Source organism: Microtus pennsylvanicus, chromosome 9 (assembly GCF_037038515.1).
Source record: "Microtus pennsylvanicus isolate mMicPen1 chromosome 9, mMicPen1.hap1, whole genome shotgun sequence".
Taxonomy (NCBI): Eukaryota; Metazoa; Chordata; class Mammalia; order Rodentia; family Cricetidae; genus Microtus; species Microtus pennsylvanicus.
In genome coordinates this window covers 35,759,275-35,774,986 of record NC_134587.1, presented here as the reverse complement: position 1 = coordinate 35,774,986, position 15,712 = coordinate 35,759,275, and the positions used below count along the sequence as shown (strand labels likewise).

General features: G+C 34.5%; 1 protein-coding gene across 1 annotated transcript in view; it reads right to left on the bottom strand.

The window, feature by feature from the left end:
* Lrp1b (LDL receptor related protein 1B) overlaps positions 1-15,712 on the bottom strand; it is a 1,720,116-nt gene that overhangs the window by 866,292 nt on the left and 838,112 nt on the right. Inside the window, exon 6 of the mRNA XM_075985306.1 lies at positions 15,141-15,398. Within this exon, the coding sequence (XP_075841421.1) occupies positions 15,141-15,398 (258 nt within the window). The remainder of the gene's footprint in view (positions 1-15,140; positions 15,399-15,712) is intronic.

Genomic DNA, 15,712 nt, shown 5'->3' with positions numbered 1-15,712 from the left:
ATGTGAATAAGAGTTTGGTGAAAAGACAATTAGGCAGATCACAGCTAGCAGGAGCATACTCAGGGGGGATGTGACAGTGAGTGATGAGAGCTGCACAGAACAATATGAAAGAGTAATGATAGCTCATGGGCATGAATGCATAAGAGGGAATATGAAATAAAAATATCAGAAAACGTCCCACCAAAAGGTGCTGACGACAGAGTCCTACATGGGTGTGTTAAAATAGCGTAGACTAACTTCTTCAGTTTACAGCCCAAGTGGTCCCCTAATGGTTTAGTCTCCTTTCATGTGTGTAAAAACCAAGAGTCCATCTAAGACTCACACTAGGGGATCTTGTGTCTACAGATCATGTTCGATTGAGTAAGAATTTCCTGACATGAGCATACTTTCCCTTTTGACACTATTGATTTATTTTGATTACTTCTTTCAGCATACATTAGAATATTTTAGGAAAGATGTGTGTTATAGCCTTTCCTTCAAAGAGGATGTTGGTGAAGACAATATTATTCTTTTTCCATTTTAAATTGTACATATAATTATGACACTAACAAAATGTTACATAAAACTCTGTGCTATATCATTATCATCTTTTGTTCCCCTTTGACATACCTCCTAATTCACTCAAGTTCTCGACTCAATCTGAGTCACAACAATCAGAAAATGAAACGTATTTCCACTGCATATTGCTTTGAGCATACAGTAGCTGAAGAAGAGATGGAATTGATCTATACTTAGTGGAATGAGTCTGTTTGAAAAGAATTCAGTTAGCTCCATGTTATCATTCTCACTTAGTCAAGTAGTAGGAGATTTAACCACAAAACTCAGTGACCAAATAAATATTTTAGATGGTACTTTAGCAAGTCTATTAGCAAATATTTTCAATGTTAGTCTTATTTTACTGTCAAGACTAATTATAAAATGGTATCAAATAAAATTGTTGGGTTTTTTTAGAAAGACATGCAATTTAAATTAATGGATGTCTGAGTCCTGAGAAATGGCTCAGTCATTAAGAGTTCTTATAACTCTTGCAAAGAACTTTTGTTTGTTTTGTCTTGTCTTGTTTTTTGGTTCCCTGCACCCAATGGTAGTACCTCACCATTTGTAACCCCATTTCCAGGTTGTCTGACCCCATCTTCTGATCTCCATAGGCTCTAGGCAAACAGGTAGTATACAAACATGCTTGCAGCCAAAAAGCTAATATACACAGAATAAAATAATTTAATATAGTTCTAAACATTAAATTAATAGTCGCATTTTGTTTTAGCAGTAAAATTAAAAGTGAATTTGTGTTTTTGCAATTTGTCTAACACACATAGGCCTTCTTCCTAAAACTCACACTGAACAACATGAAAATTATTAAGAAGTCTAAAAACTGGGGATGACATGGGGATAACAAACACCAAGGATGGTTGGAGAGTAACAAATTCTTTGTGTTCCACCTCAGTCTTAAATTTAGTCAAATGTAGATCAACTAACTGTTCCAGTGTCAGATGTCAATGGAAATAGTGAGATTGGGTATAAAAGTCAATACTCAAATCTATTTGCAATTGTAAATAATTGCTAATAATGCCCTCTGAATAATACCTGCTTCAAATAATTTAATAGTGGCATATACATTACAAGAGAGATGCATGTTCACCTTAGGAACTATACTACATTTAAAAAATTATGGAAAGTGGTTAAGCTCTCAATAGAAGAGAGAGAGAGACCATAGGACACGCACAGTCATGCACTTCTTATCTCTTAACAAATGATGACTTGAATTACTTCAGGAGAGCCACTCTTCCAGCCAGAAGGCCATCACTCGCACAATCTTCTGTCTCTGAACTTCATTACAAGTCAAAGTTAATCTCTTTTCTTTTTAATATTACCCAGTCATAGGTATTCCATCCTACTAATAGTAATAGAAAACAGGTAATTTAAACAAGTCTTGTTCCCCAAAGTGGCTTTAACATGGATGTAGCATTTGATCTCTCTATAAACCAAGGCAAAAGATCAGGATCATTTAGCCAAATGTTTAGCTTTATTTAACGAATGATAGGATAAATAAGGTAGCAGATATGATAGTGAACACAAAATTGAATTATTTTTGAAATTCCATGGCAAAGTTAGAGCTTTACTAACTGGGAAATGACTTTGCCCTTCCATGTGATTTATATGAATATGAATGGACAGTACTTGAGAGTCTAAAATAAAAGCTAAGGATAAACACACAGAATGGGATAAATGACTATTTGCATAATCCGCATGGAAAAGCATCTTGCTTCTATCATCTAGATTTTACCACCAAATGTTTCTTCACAGTCTGTGAGCCATTAATGTAATTCCCCTTGGCACATTGCTTGAGAAAGCATACCCATGGTGTGTTCCTATAAGTCCAAAATCTTGGTAGAGATACCCTTGACAGTTTCAATCTTATTCAGTTTTATTTTTTGAAATCAAATCTTAAGGCTATAAGATAGAATAAAACTTACATTCAATACTGTAAAAAACTACAGAGAAGCCTTATTTCATCATTTATGTGTCTATTAAAAAATTGAAAATGTTTCCTACTTGAACTGGAGAGACAATTTAATTTTCTTTCTCGATGAAACAGAAAATTATTAAAACAATATGTAATTTCTTTTCAAGGCCTACATGTCTGTTTCTCAGTGGAATTGAATATCCTGCCTTTCTTTCAGCTTGACACAATGCTTTCATTGATCAGTCCAAAGGAGGATGGACTTCTTGAAGAGCTTTTAATGCTTCTGGAAGGGCAAACAGTAGATCGGGTCTACTCTGTGTCTTTTTGTCAAGAAAATAAATGACTCAAACAAACTAAGTGGCAGAGAATGGAATCCTTAGGTTTAGACAGAAATTCTACTAGTTCTAGGACTGCTTGCTCTACAGATCCAATTCAAGGCCTGCCTCAGAAACAGCATAATCCTGTCTCAAAACCAAGAGAAAAAGGGAGTCGAGAAATGATGGAATTATATAATAAAATAAAAATTTTATTATTATGTAAATTATACGTGTAATTTATTACATTATGTAAAAAAATAAAAGAAATAGTGTTAAAAATTTAAATAACTCCAAAATAGGAATGACAAAATAATGGTATGTGTTTGACTAGTAGCAGAGAGTTCAGCTTAATTTCTCAATGCCATAGGCAAGCAAGCAAAAACAACAAAGAACCCTATGATGACCTTAAGGTAAATCTGAGATGGCAGAATCTTACCTATAGACCACAGCCTCATGGTGATACTTAGATTAATAGAGATGGGTTAATTTAAGATGTAAGAGCTAATTAGGAAGGCACCTAAGCTATTAGCTAAACACTCATGTAATTAATATAGTTTCTGTGTGATTATTTGTGTCTGGGCAGCCAAGAAATGAACGAACATTCTCTGATTACATTGTTGGATTGCGGTGTTTATTCTGTGACATTGTGCATCTGGGACTATGTAACTCATTTTGACAAAGGGCTCACATTTAAGAATCATATTTATTTCAGAAAAAGTTTTGAACTTATAGGAAGTATTTTGATCATTAAGAATATAGGGACATTTATAATTGGAGTGATTATATTTTGCAATATGAGATAGCTTTGAGTTGTGTGGACCAGGAAAGGAATGTCATAGTTTCAATATAAATATTCCTCCAAAGTCACGTGTGTGAATAGTCTATCCACAGCTGACTGCCCAGAGGAAGTGGGTCACTGAGAGATGGCATAGACAGTTACAGATTGTCTGCTTCCGACCTGAGCTCTCTGTGGCTTCCTGACTCACTGAGATAGAGCAGTCTAGTGCAAGCTTCTGCAGAGACATACAAAACCCCAGCTGCCTTGCCTTCTTGGCCAGGACAGATTACAGCCTTATAAGCTATGTTTCCAAAAGATCCTTTCTTCCCATATGTTTTTCTCTATCAGGCAAAAGTACAAATACTTAATACAAATGATAATGCTTACTTGATAAACTGTGTGATCCTCTTGAAAAAAAATATTATTTTAATGTGAAGTTAACACAACACTTTAATCTGTTTAAGTTATCGTTTAAGAATTATTTTTATATGTGCAATAAGTATTTACTTAATCCCCTTGGAATCCTTCTGAACATTTTTTAAAACTAACCATTTCAGATAGCATTCTGGTCTTCCACATGCCAAAAAGAATGGCCCATTAAACTAATTATAGCATCCTAAGACTATTCTAGCATTCCACTCAAATTTTTTTTTTTTTGCTTGTTTTTCAAGTCAGGGTTTCTCTGTAGCTTTGGAACCTGTCCTGGAACTAGCTCTTGTAGACCAGGTTGTCCTCAATCTCACAGAGTTCCACCTGTCTCTGCCTCCCAAGTGCTGGAATTAAAGGCATTCACCACCACTGCCCAGCTCCATTCAAACTTTTGCAATTTCTTCTCACAATTCTTTTTTCAAATCCTATGATCTACCACATAGTAGTACTCATCACGACAATGCCATCACTTCTAAGTAGTAATTTTCTCCCCAACCCCTTTGGTAGTTTTTCTTAAAAGAAAAAACCAAACTATCTTTCTTTCATTTTATATATCTAATGGAAACAGAGGCAGGGACCCAAAATATGGCAGTGGGTTGAGCTCCCCAAGTCCAGTCTAAGAGTTGGAGGATTCAAAATATGGGCAAAAAGGTCAGGACCATGATAGGTTCATCCACTGAAACAGTCTACCTGAGCTAATGGGAGCTCACCTACTCCATCTGGACAGGGAAGCAACCAGCATAGGAACAAACTAGACCCTCTGAATGTGGGTGACAGTTGTATGGCTGAAGCAGACTTCAGGGATAAATCCTGGCAGGGGGACCAGGATTTAGCCCTACTGTTTGTACTGGTTTTTTGGAACTAAGCACTAATCTTCTATAACAGTTACTTTTTCTTGTCAATGTGACTAAATACATGACAGAAGAAAATTAGTGAAGAAGTACCTTTTGATTAGTAGTTTAATAGGATATAAGTAACTTGTTGGGAAAGGCATGGTACTATGTAGTGAGTCTATGGCTGCAGGAGCTCATGGTACAGGTCATTCTACCTCAGCAAATGAAGAAGCAGGGACAGACACAGTCTTGAGCAAAGCCATGCCTTACTAAATTCTTAACCCTCTTAAGTTCCCTTAGTCTCTTAAAATTGAATCAATCATCTGGAGACTTAATATCCAAACACACGAGGCTGTGAAATACTTCATAGTCAAACCATAAAATCATTAAAACAGCAAGGACAAATATTGCAAGAACCAAATTAAAATAATTTTTGCACTAAAGTAATGTGTCCACAGATTCCAAGCACAATTACTAAGTTTTTAATATCAAGATTTCTCTGTGCATTGTTCACTAATGTATTATCATGTTTGAAAGGTTATTTAATGTTTATCACACTCTAGGGAGACTATCAGCCAAAATGACAACTGATTAATTTGTCTCTAAATAAATCCAAAGCTGGAACGATGCAACAGAACTATCTCTAAAAATACAATTGATATGGAAATGTGGATGGTTAAATTTTTGCAAGGCTTCACACCGGAAGAAAAACTACAGGTAGTTTAGGAATTGTTATTTGCTAAGAGAAGGAGGGCCAGGCTAGTCCAGCGAGCCACCCCTAATGATTCATTCAAATCTCATGATGTCAGCTGTGAACACATATAAGCAAGACTAAAAGACTCTCTGTGTGTGTCTGTGTGTGTCTGCATATATAAAAATAATAAAGAATATTAGGCCATGGATTTGAAAAGGAGTCAGGGAACTCACAAAAGGAAAAAAAGAAAGGGGAATGACATAATGTAGCACTCATGCATGAAGTTCTAAAAAACACAAAGCAAAAGCAGCCAAAATTGCTCAGATCCAAAATGTAAGGCTTCTAAGTTTTAGAGGAACTTAGCAAGATAGTAAGGTCTTACTATAAAATTCTACATTTTGACAACTGATTGACATATGAATAAGTACAAAGTAGAGTATATGCTGTTATACTACTTAACAATGCCACTGTTTCACTGTTATACTGTCTAGAATAGAAATATTGTTGCTCATCTCATTAGATTCAAAAAAGGCCTTTAACAAAATCCAACACCCCTTTATGTATAAGTCCTGGAGAGATTAGGGATACAAGGGACACACCTCAAAATAATAAAAGCATTTTACAGCAAGTCCATAGCCAACATCAAATAAATGGAGAGAAACTCAAAGCAATTCCTTTAAAATTAGAAGCAAAACAAGGCTGTCCTTTCTCTCCATATCTAATTCTTACAGTACTTAAAGTCTTAGCTAGAGCAATAAGATAGCTGAAAGAGATCAAGGGAATACAAATTGGAAGGGAAAAAGTCAAGGTTTCTATATTTATGGATGATATGACAGTATATATAAATGACCCTAAAAATTCCATCAGGGAACTCCTAGAGCTATCAAGTATTTTCATCAAGGTAGCTTGATACCAAACTTACAGAAATCAGTAGAAATCCTATAAAGAAAAATCAAATGATCTGAGAAAGAAATCAGGGAAACAGCATGTTTCACAATAGCCTCAAACAATATAAAATAACTTGGGGTACCTCTAACAAAGCATAAAAGACTTATAAAACTTCAAATCCTTGAGGAAAAACTGAGGAAGAGATCATAAGATGAAAAAATCATCCAAGCTTATATATAGGTAGGATTAACATAGTAATATGGTCATTGTGCCAAAATCGATCTTCAGAATCTATAGAATCACATCAAAATTCCAACACAGTTCTTCAAAGAACTTTAAAGGACAGCTTTCAGTTTCAGATGAAAACACACACATACACACACAAAACAGAAAAAAAAACAGAAAAAACACACAAAAAGAAAATACCTACAACCAACAACAACAAAAAAAACACCCAGAATAATTAAAATAATACCTAATAACAAAATAACTTCTGAATGTATCATGATTCCTGATTTAAAGTTTTACTATGAAGCTATAGTAATTAAAAACAGTGTGTTATTAATCCACAAATAGATACAGTAATCAAATAAATTGAAGACCTAGATATAAACATACACATCTATGTACACCTGAATCCAAACAGATCTTTATTATCCTTCAGAAAACTCAGTTCCAAGTGGATCAAAGACCTTCACACAAAACTAGATAAATTGAACCCGATAGAATCTTAAGTATGGAATATCCTTGAAGTCACTGACACAAAGAAAAGACGTCCTGAACAGAACATGGTACAGACACTAAGAAAAACAACTAATAAAGAGACGTTTTGAAGTTGAAAACCTCCTACACTGGAAAGGGTACTGTTATTTCAGACAAAGGGCAAAGGACAGTCTTCAGGATGGAAAAAAATTAGCAACTACACACCTGATTAGAGGACGAATATCCAAAAATATATAAAGAACTCAAGAAACTAGGTATCAAATAAAAAAATAACCCGATAAAAATGTGACACAGATCTGAACAGACAATTATCAATAAAGGAAACTCCAATAGATGAGAAACTCTTAGAGAAATGTTCACTGTACTTATCTTCAGGGAAATGCAAATCAAAACTCTATTGAGATTCCACCTTACACCAGTCAGAATAGTTGAGAACAACAAAACAAGTCCAGTTCATGTTGGAGAGAATATGGAGTAAGGGGAACACATACACCTTGCTTGTGGGAACTTCTACAAACTCATACAGTCACTATGAACCAGAGTGTGGGAGATCTTGATAAGGATGGTAAACCATCTACCTCAAGATCCAGCTATACCTCTGTTGGGTTTATAGTCAAAGGATGTCTTGCCCTACCACGGAAACACTTGTTCAATGTTATTCTTTGCTGCTCTCTTCATAATAGCCAGAAACTGGAAACCACCTAGGTGTGCCTCAACAGAAGAATGGAGAAAGAAAATCTGGTACATTTACACAATGGAGTATTATTGAGCCATTAACAACAATAGCAAAAGAAACAAAGAAAAATCTGACATTGTGAAATTTGCAGGCAAATAAATGCATGAAAATATGAAAAAATTATGTTGAATAAAGTATCCCAGAGTCAGAAAGACAAGTGTGGTATTTATTTGTTTGTATGTTGAGATTAGCTGTGAAATAAATGATGACCAAGTTATAAACCATAGAACCATAGCTCGTAGGTGTAGAATAGGTACTATCATTAGGATGGAACTATGAAATAGATGTTTATGGATGTATTAGGGGATTCTGGAATGGGAGGATCAAGCGGGAAGTGGGGAGGGGATTGTGGATAGTGGGAGGGAATATGGACAAAGACATCTAAAATTAAGGTTTATTTGAGGGGTAGTATGAAAACCTCATACAGTAGAAACCTTCTTAAATTGCATACATATATGAAGTTAATCTAAATGAAACCACCAAATATTGGAGAAGACAGAGTTCCAACTGACCATGTCTTTTACAAAATGAAGGTCCCAGTACCAGGTTTGGGTTACATCTAGTTGAGTTGGCCAAAGGGGCCTCACAGGAATTCCCAATGACCCATGTTCCTGCCAATGATGGAGATTGCTCTCCATCAACTGAGAGCAAGGCCCAATTGTTAAAGATAATACCTACAACTGGTTGAATATGGAGGTGTTGAACTGTTGACTGTATAAAGCCTTCACCCCAGTGTTTCAGCGTCTTTGGTATAGCAAGGAATGCTGCATGCTGACAAAGGGAACCAGACACACACACACACACACACACACACACACACACACACACACACACACACAACCAGCCAAAACTAGCCAAATACTATTTTTCAGCAATGTAAAAGACATGTAGGGTAATGGAGTCACAAAGCTTGTATGAGCAACTAAGTAATACCTGATCTGACTTAAGGTTCACTGTGGGAGATGAACACCTTACCTAACACTACTTGGGTTACCAAGAAGCTGAGACTAGATGTCCTAGGCACCTAGAAAAAATCCAAACAATACTGATTTTTAAAAAAAGTGATAGAGTGTGTCCTAATGTTATTCTGCTATACTCATAGGTAAGTTCCTTATCCAACCATCAGGCCTGCAAGTTCTCCACCAGGTTCTGTTTGTTTATATTATGGTTCCTAGCTCATTCGTTTTTTGTGGATAATGAATTTCCACAATTACTAAGTATTGAAATGAGTAAATTTCTGACCCTTGTACCTTCTCTTAGTCTCCTTTTCTTCAGTTAGTTTGACTTGTCTAACTTCTATGTAATAGTTTCTTTTTTTTCCTTATTTTTTCTTTTGTTATATTTAAAAATAAATGGATGAATGAATAAGTGAAAACCTAGTGATGAGGGTAACGATTAACAACTAAACTGTTCTTTTTTACCTTCTGGAAGAGGGAAAATGTCAATTATCTCCAGTGGAATGACACTTGATTCTAAAAGACTCCAGGAAAGATCTCACATTCAGAACAAGTTGACCAACAAATAATGGACTCCACAATTTTTGGGGGGTGCTTTTACTTGTTTAAAAGTTGTTTGTGTTTTTCTTTCCTTTTCTTTTTAAATTCTATTTTAGTGTTGATATATTTTCTTTTCTAGGTTTTGGAAGTTTTGTTGTTGTATTGGGTTTTTGCTTGCTTTTTGAGAAAGAATTTAAAATTGATTGGGTAGAGAAGAAAGGAGGATCTGGATGGACTTGGGGGGGAGGAAAGAATATGATTAAATATATTTAAGCTTTAAGTTGTTTTAAATAATAAGATAACATAATGAAAAATCTGAAAAAATGTCAAAAAATTGAAATCCTAGATAACTTGGCAGCAATCTTAAAGACTTTAATGGATAAATTATTCTCTTAGCTAAAAATATTAGCTGCAGAAATTATTTAATGTTTTGTCAGAATTTTGCTATTTAATAATTTATTTATTTTTTGTTAAATTTTAGTTACTTTTTAGCTTGTCCTGTTATCATATCAAGAAATGAGTTCCTTTATGATGTTGTGAATGAAATATATATATATATTAAAGATATTCTCCATGCAGATAACATAAAACACAGTTATTTGGGATCTTAAAATATAACATAAATGTTGTATATATTGAAACATATAATACATATTATGCACAAATACTCGCTATATACAGTAATTTGAGCTGAGGACCAGTAAAGGCCATTACAGGCAGGTAAGGGGAAAGGGCAAGGAATATGTCATAGCGCATGATACATTTGAACAGAGTTCATCGTGAAACCCAAAGCTTAAAACAGTGATTATTAAAAAAAACCTTATGAAACAACAGATGTATGAATCTATATGAAAAGCTTAATAATCAGTATTTAATAGACTTATACAGCATCAAGTCCAAGGTGGATGGGAGCTTATTCATGCCTGTGTGTGTAAAATATAGTTAAAAAATGTCAAGAAAAGCTGACTCTAAACGTTGAAGTCTGGCATAACCTTAGTTTCTGCTTCTTCAAGTTGCTTACTTACTGCCGAATAGCAGTCAGACAGTCACAGTCTTTATGCCTGACATAACAGAGATAAGCCAATGGGAAAGACAAATTTGTAGAAGAGCAGAGTGTGAAAAAGTTTTGCTTTGCTTTGCTTTCCTCTGTATCTAGGTACCTAGGAAGGCTTTCCACGACCCTGTGCTGACTGTTCCTCAGAAGGAGTCACTTTGAAGCCAGTTTGTCTAATATTATTGTAAAAGGTAAGAAGAATAGTACAAATATATTATCAAGGAAAGTATCTTAGGTTCTCTGGAACTCTGTTCTCAGACCAGCATTTTTAGCCAGTTTAAAGGAAAATTCTAAGTAATGATCCATTCTCCTCCATGGCACACCAAATCCCTGCAAAAATGAAGTATGCTAATTAGTTTTGAACACATTCAAATGCTAATTCATGCCTCAGAACAAAAATAAAAAAAACACCTCTTATGATTCCATGTCAATGTGCTAAATAGAAAATAAAAGATTTTAAAAAGTCATGAGGTGCTTAATATTCATGCATTTCCTCACTAAACAGAAGTTTATCAACAGAAAATGTAGGAAGAGAGTTGTAACGTTCCTGCACAAGATGATTTCTGATCAAGAAAATGTAAAAGTATTTACTTTAACTACCTGTGCAAAAATTGCTTCACAAGATATTCTAATAAAAATGTTCTAAATTCTGAACAGATAAAAGCCAAACACCTGGGAACTAGCTGAGGGAAGACATGGAAAAATGAAGAGAAAATACTGTTTGTGAAACATGCCCTGAGCATATGATGGCCATCATCGGCATTTCTTTACTAGAAGTTCTCAAATCTTTTAAATTTTCTACTAGAATGCTGCCTTCTGAATTTATTGTTACATGCATTTCATGCCTGGTGAAGAAGTAAAAGCATAAATCCCAGGTCTGACGTGGGCTGCTAAACTGGGATATGTTCAGAAAGAATATGATGTCATAAATATGAAATGAGAAACTGAACTGCACCAGAGGATATGCAAATCCTACTCTCCCATGCAACACAGGGATTGTATGAGAGAGAGGATCAGGGCAGGTCAGTTGTCCATGGAGAAAAAGCAAAGCCTTCTTTTACCTGGTGAGAGAAACGAGAAGCTACTACACCAGTATTGGTTTAAGTAATAAGATATGATAATGAATTCTACAGAATTGTAAAGAAAGAAACTGACATCTAAGTCTCTACTGGAGTGAACTACTTCACTGACAACCATGTGAATGCAAATTGAAACAATGTAATATAGATTTGGAGGCACACACTCTTAGTTCCAACTATATATATATATATATAATGATTGAGATATGGCTTATTGTTAGGAATCACATCTCTCAGTACAATTGACCGTTACAAACAATACTTATATTTGGTGATAGCAAAGGAACAAAATAGGGAATTTAGCAAACTTTCTCCCTAAAGATCATGAACCAAGTTACAGGAAAATAATTAAGATGGATTGAAGACAAAACTCAGCTGTTAAAACTAAAGAAAACTCCATGCAAGATTTGATTTACTAGGTACAGGCAGATCTTCAAATGGGACAAGAGCTAAATTTTATCATGGAAATGGCTTTGAGAGAAGATAAAAGCAGCGTGGAGCTAATTCAGAAGCTACAGGATACGCAGCATGGGCAATGCCATCTTGAAATAGACATACTCTGCTGGACTGGAGCTCAGCCCAAGAATGGATCCGAGAAGTCCAGGCCATGCTAAAGCATGCAAAGCGATTGTCAGAGTCTTCAAAATATTTGACAATCACATACAGCAATAGAGTGAAGGTATGGATGTTGACATATCTTTAATAATAAAATAAATTAAAACTGTCCTTAGCAGCTATGTTTACTTCGGAAGACAAAGTTCTGATGGGGTCATAAGCTTGTTTGATTTCAGTATCTGTTCCTACCAGAATGTTCTCTAAGAAAAATTTTAGAAAATAAATACCTGCTACAAATATATTTTGCTAAACATATTTTTTATTGAAATCAAGTTTGTTTGCAAATCAATTAATCCAAAATTTACCAAGTCTGTGCTTTAGAGGATAAAATGTTAAATATGAAATATAATGTACTATAAATAAGGAAAAATAATATTCAGTAAAGTTGTACTCTATCATTTTCTCCGGTGTTTCTTAATTAATATGATTTCTTAAGCATGGTATTGTCCATTCTTTATTATTCTATAATATGCTTTCAGCATGTTATAAGTGTTAAGAAGCAATATGGAACAACACAAGAAGCAATTTTAGGAATTTTTGAACAGTACAAGTCTTCATAAGTCACCATTTCCACTTCTTTTCCAACCTTCAAAGATCCTGAGATTCTGAAACTAGTATTAGCGGACTAATAAACTTGGTTTGCTCGTATGGAGTACCAAAATGCAGACCAAAAGACATATTTGAAAAAGCTATAAAATCAAATCCAAATCCAAGTTAGCTGCCCATATTCTCTATATGACATTATCCGGCTTAAAAACAGTCATAGGGGGCTGGAGAGATGGCTTAGTGGTTAAGAGCATTGCCTTCTCTTCCAAAGGTCCTGAGTTCAATTCCCAGCAACCACATGGTGGCTCACAACCATCTGTAATGAGGTCTGGTGCCCTCTTCTGGCCTGTAGGCATACACACAGACAGAACATCATATACATAATAAATAAATTTTTTTTAAAAAAAAACATAGTTCAATTTGCACAGATAGCAATTAATCGTGATTGATAAATCTTAAGATCTGTTTTTGTGCTACATTCATTCAGCAAACAAACATAGAGTTTATATTCCTGGGTCTGTTTTAACCATTTAAGTTTGTCTAACAGTCTTAAGTTCTCAGTTAAAGTTTTCTCTGTTTTAAACCAGAACGGCTCTATCTCTTCTGCTAAATCACTAAATCAGAGATGAGCTGTGTATGTGAAGAGGAAATCTGTAATTACGTGAAAACTGTCAACAATGTCCACCACAGTCATACAAATTTGTGACACAAGCCATTTTGATCTGTCTTGGCTGATTATTATTTTTTTTTTACAACGAACATTTTGAAATATATTTCTAAAGTATTTTATAAAAAGGCAATGTTCTTTTTTGTGTAATATCTGATAAAAGGCACCTACAAATAATGGTTGAAAAACTGTGAAAATAATCTCTGAAAGAGAGGTAATGAGGAAAATGTAACCAACCAGATTTCTGTCAGTTCATTATTTTAGCTTATATAGTGTGACAGAGATTTTATGTAATTATATATGCATGGAATATTCAAACTTCATTATTAACTTACAAATTGTCATAGTAAACGCAAAGCATATAATATTCAGTGGCAGCTGTGCTATGAGAAGCAGCTAATATGTACAGTTTACAGTCGTGACAGAGGCCAGCCAACCATGTCCAGATTTCTGTCCACACGATCATTAAATTACTTCCTCAAATTTAAACACTGCTTTAAAAATTAAAAGTGACTACATAATTACATGACTTAAACCAAAGTTCACTAAAAACTATTTGCTCTAAATAAAATAATCAGAGTGCATTTTTTTCCTCAGTTCAAAATAAATATGCTAATTCAGCATTTCATGAACGGCCTATTCTCTATTTGGATAGATATTTTAATTTCTTTAATAAATCAAATATAGTAAGTTACAAAAGTATGTTTACAGTGTTATGATGTGCAATTCTTTTGTGTTCCTTGGATTTATGAAATAATGTTTGATTTGATGGTTATCAAAGAAGAAATCAATACTTTCAGAAAACATTAATTGTAGAAAAAAGACTACTGAAATTACCTTGGGGACAATCTTGCATAGCTATGAAATATTCTGCTTATTTGAACACTATGTTATTTCTGGAGACAAATACATTTGTATTAAATGAGGTAATCTAAATGTGGCAAAAAAAAAAAGCTGGTTTCTTGGTTGAAATTCAATTTCTGCCTGAACCCATGTGTGAAATACGCTTGAAACACCATTCTTCATTGATGAGTGTTCAAATTACCATTTCTAATCAACAAATTGTATTTATTCTACCTTAGACTTTTTTCTTCCTGGATGTATATAATATTTTTTATTTGTTTTATGAGGGCACCATTTTTGGTAAATGAGAAGATAACTGGACCCATTTTAAAATTCTCGTGCAAAGCAATCCAGGTATATGCAAATAAGGTGCACACCACGTGGAAAATGGAACAGAGGCAGGGCAGTTACTGTGCCTATGTGTGTAACCACATGACATCAGTTTGTTCTGCTATACACAAAGAGAAGAGTGGTCACTGGTAATGAAAAGTCAAAAAAAAATCCAAACATCAAATGCAGATTTTTTGGAAAATAATGAAAACTACTGATTTGCTTTAATTAAATACAACACTGATATTGGCAAAACTATTGGCAAAAGCCTATTAGTTTTCAATGTAATTGAAATAAATACTACAATCAGTTAACTGACAATTATCAAAATAAGTTTCTTTCTTTCTTCTTTTACTGAAATTCTACCTTTGCCATCGCATTGTGAACTATGTTTCAGTGAAAAATGTCAATTATAAGCACGGTGACCCTTCAGGAAACATCGAAGTCAGTCTTACAGTAACCACTGCATTTTGTACTTCTCAACAGAGTACTATATCTCTATGTGTGATCAAACGCAAGCATGTATCAAATGCACTCTTATTCACACATGCAGCCCTTCAATCTAGGCTTGACAGAGAGATAAGAATCCCACACACTTGTCTGTACAGGAAATTCTTAAAGGGCAATGCGCAGAACTGAAAGACTTACTGTGGAAGGATTGAAGAACGTTAATTATTCTTTCATCTGTTAATCTTCCTGATTTTGTCATCTGGCCACATTTGAGCTGATTTGAAGACTCCCTTGCTTCAATCCAGCAAATCGTTTCTTCATTATAAATAAAATCTAGAGTATGAATTTCATTTCTGTTGGCTGAGCTTAGAGTTGTCATCTTACTTCCGTTAATGTAGAAGACCTCAATTGTTTCGGGACTTGCAATGAGTAGCATTGGTGGACTATCTGCAGGTTCTGGAATGAAATACAGAAAGATGTGTTAAAGAAGAGATAATTGATTTCGTCTTTTTTTATTTAATCGTGCATTGTCAACTAAAAGTTACACCTGTACTTGTAAAATGTGATTGGAGTAGAAAGAATGCTTGCATGAACACCTTTTTAATAAGCTACACACACATTTCAGTGCATGGATTGTTTCACTCTCTGGGAAAATGCATTTATCTCAGCACTTGCTTCCATTATTCCCTAAGTCATAATGTGTGGTGTTAATGTAAAAGCAATCCTGTTTACTTTTATCAATGGTAAAGAAAGAAAGTGCTGTGCTGTGA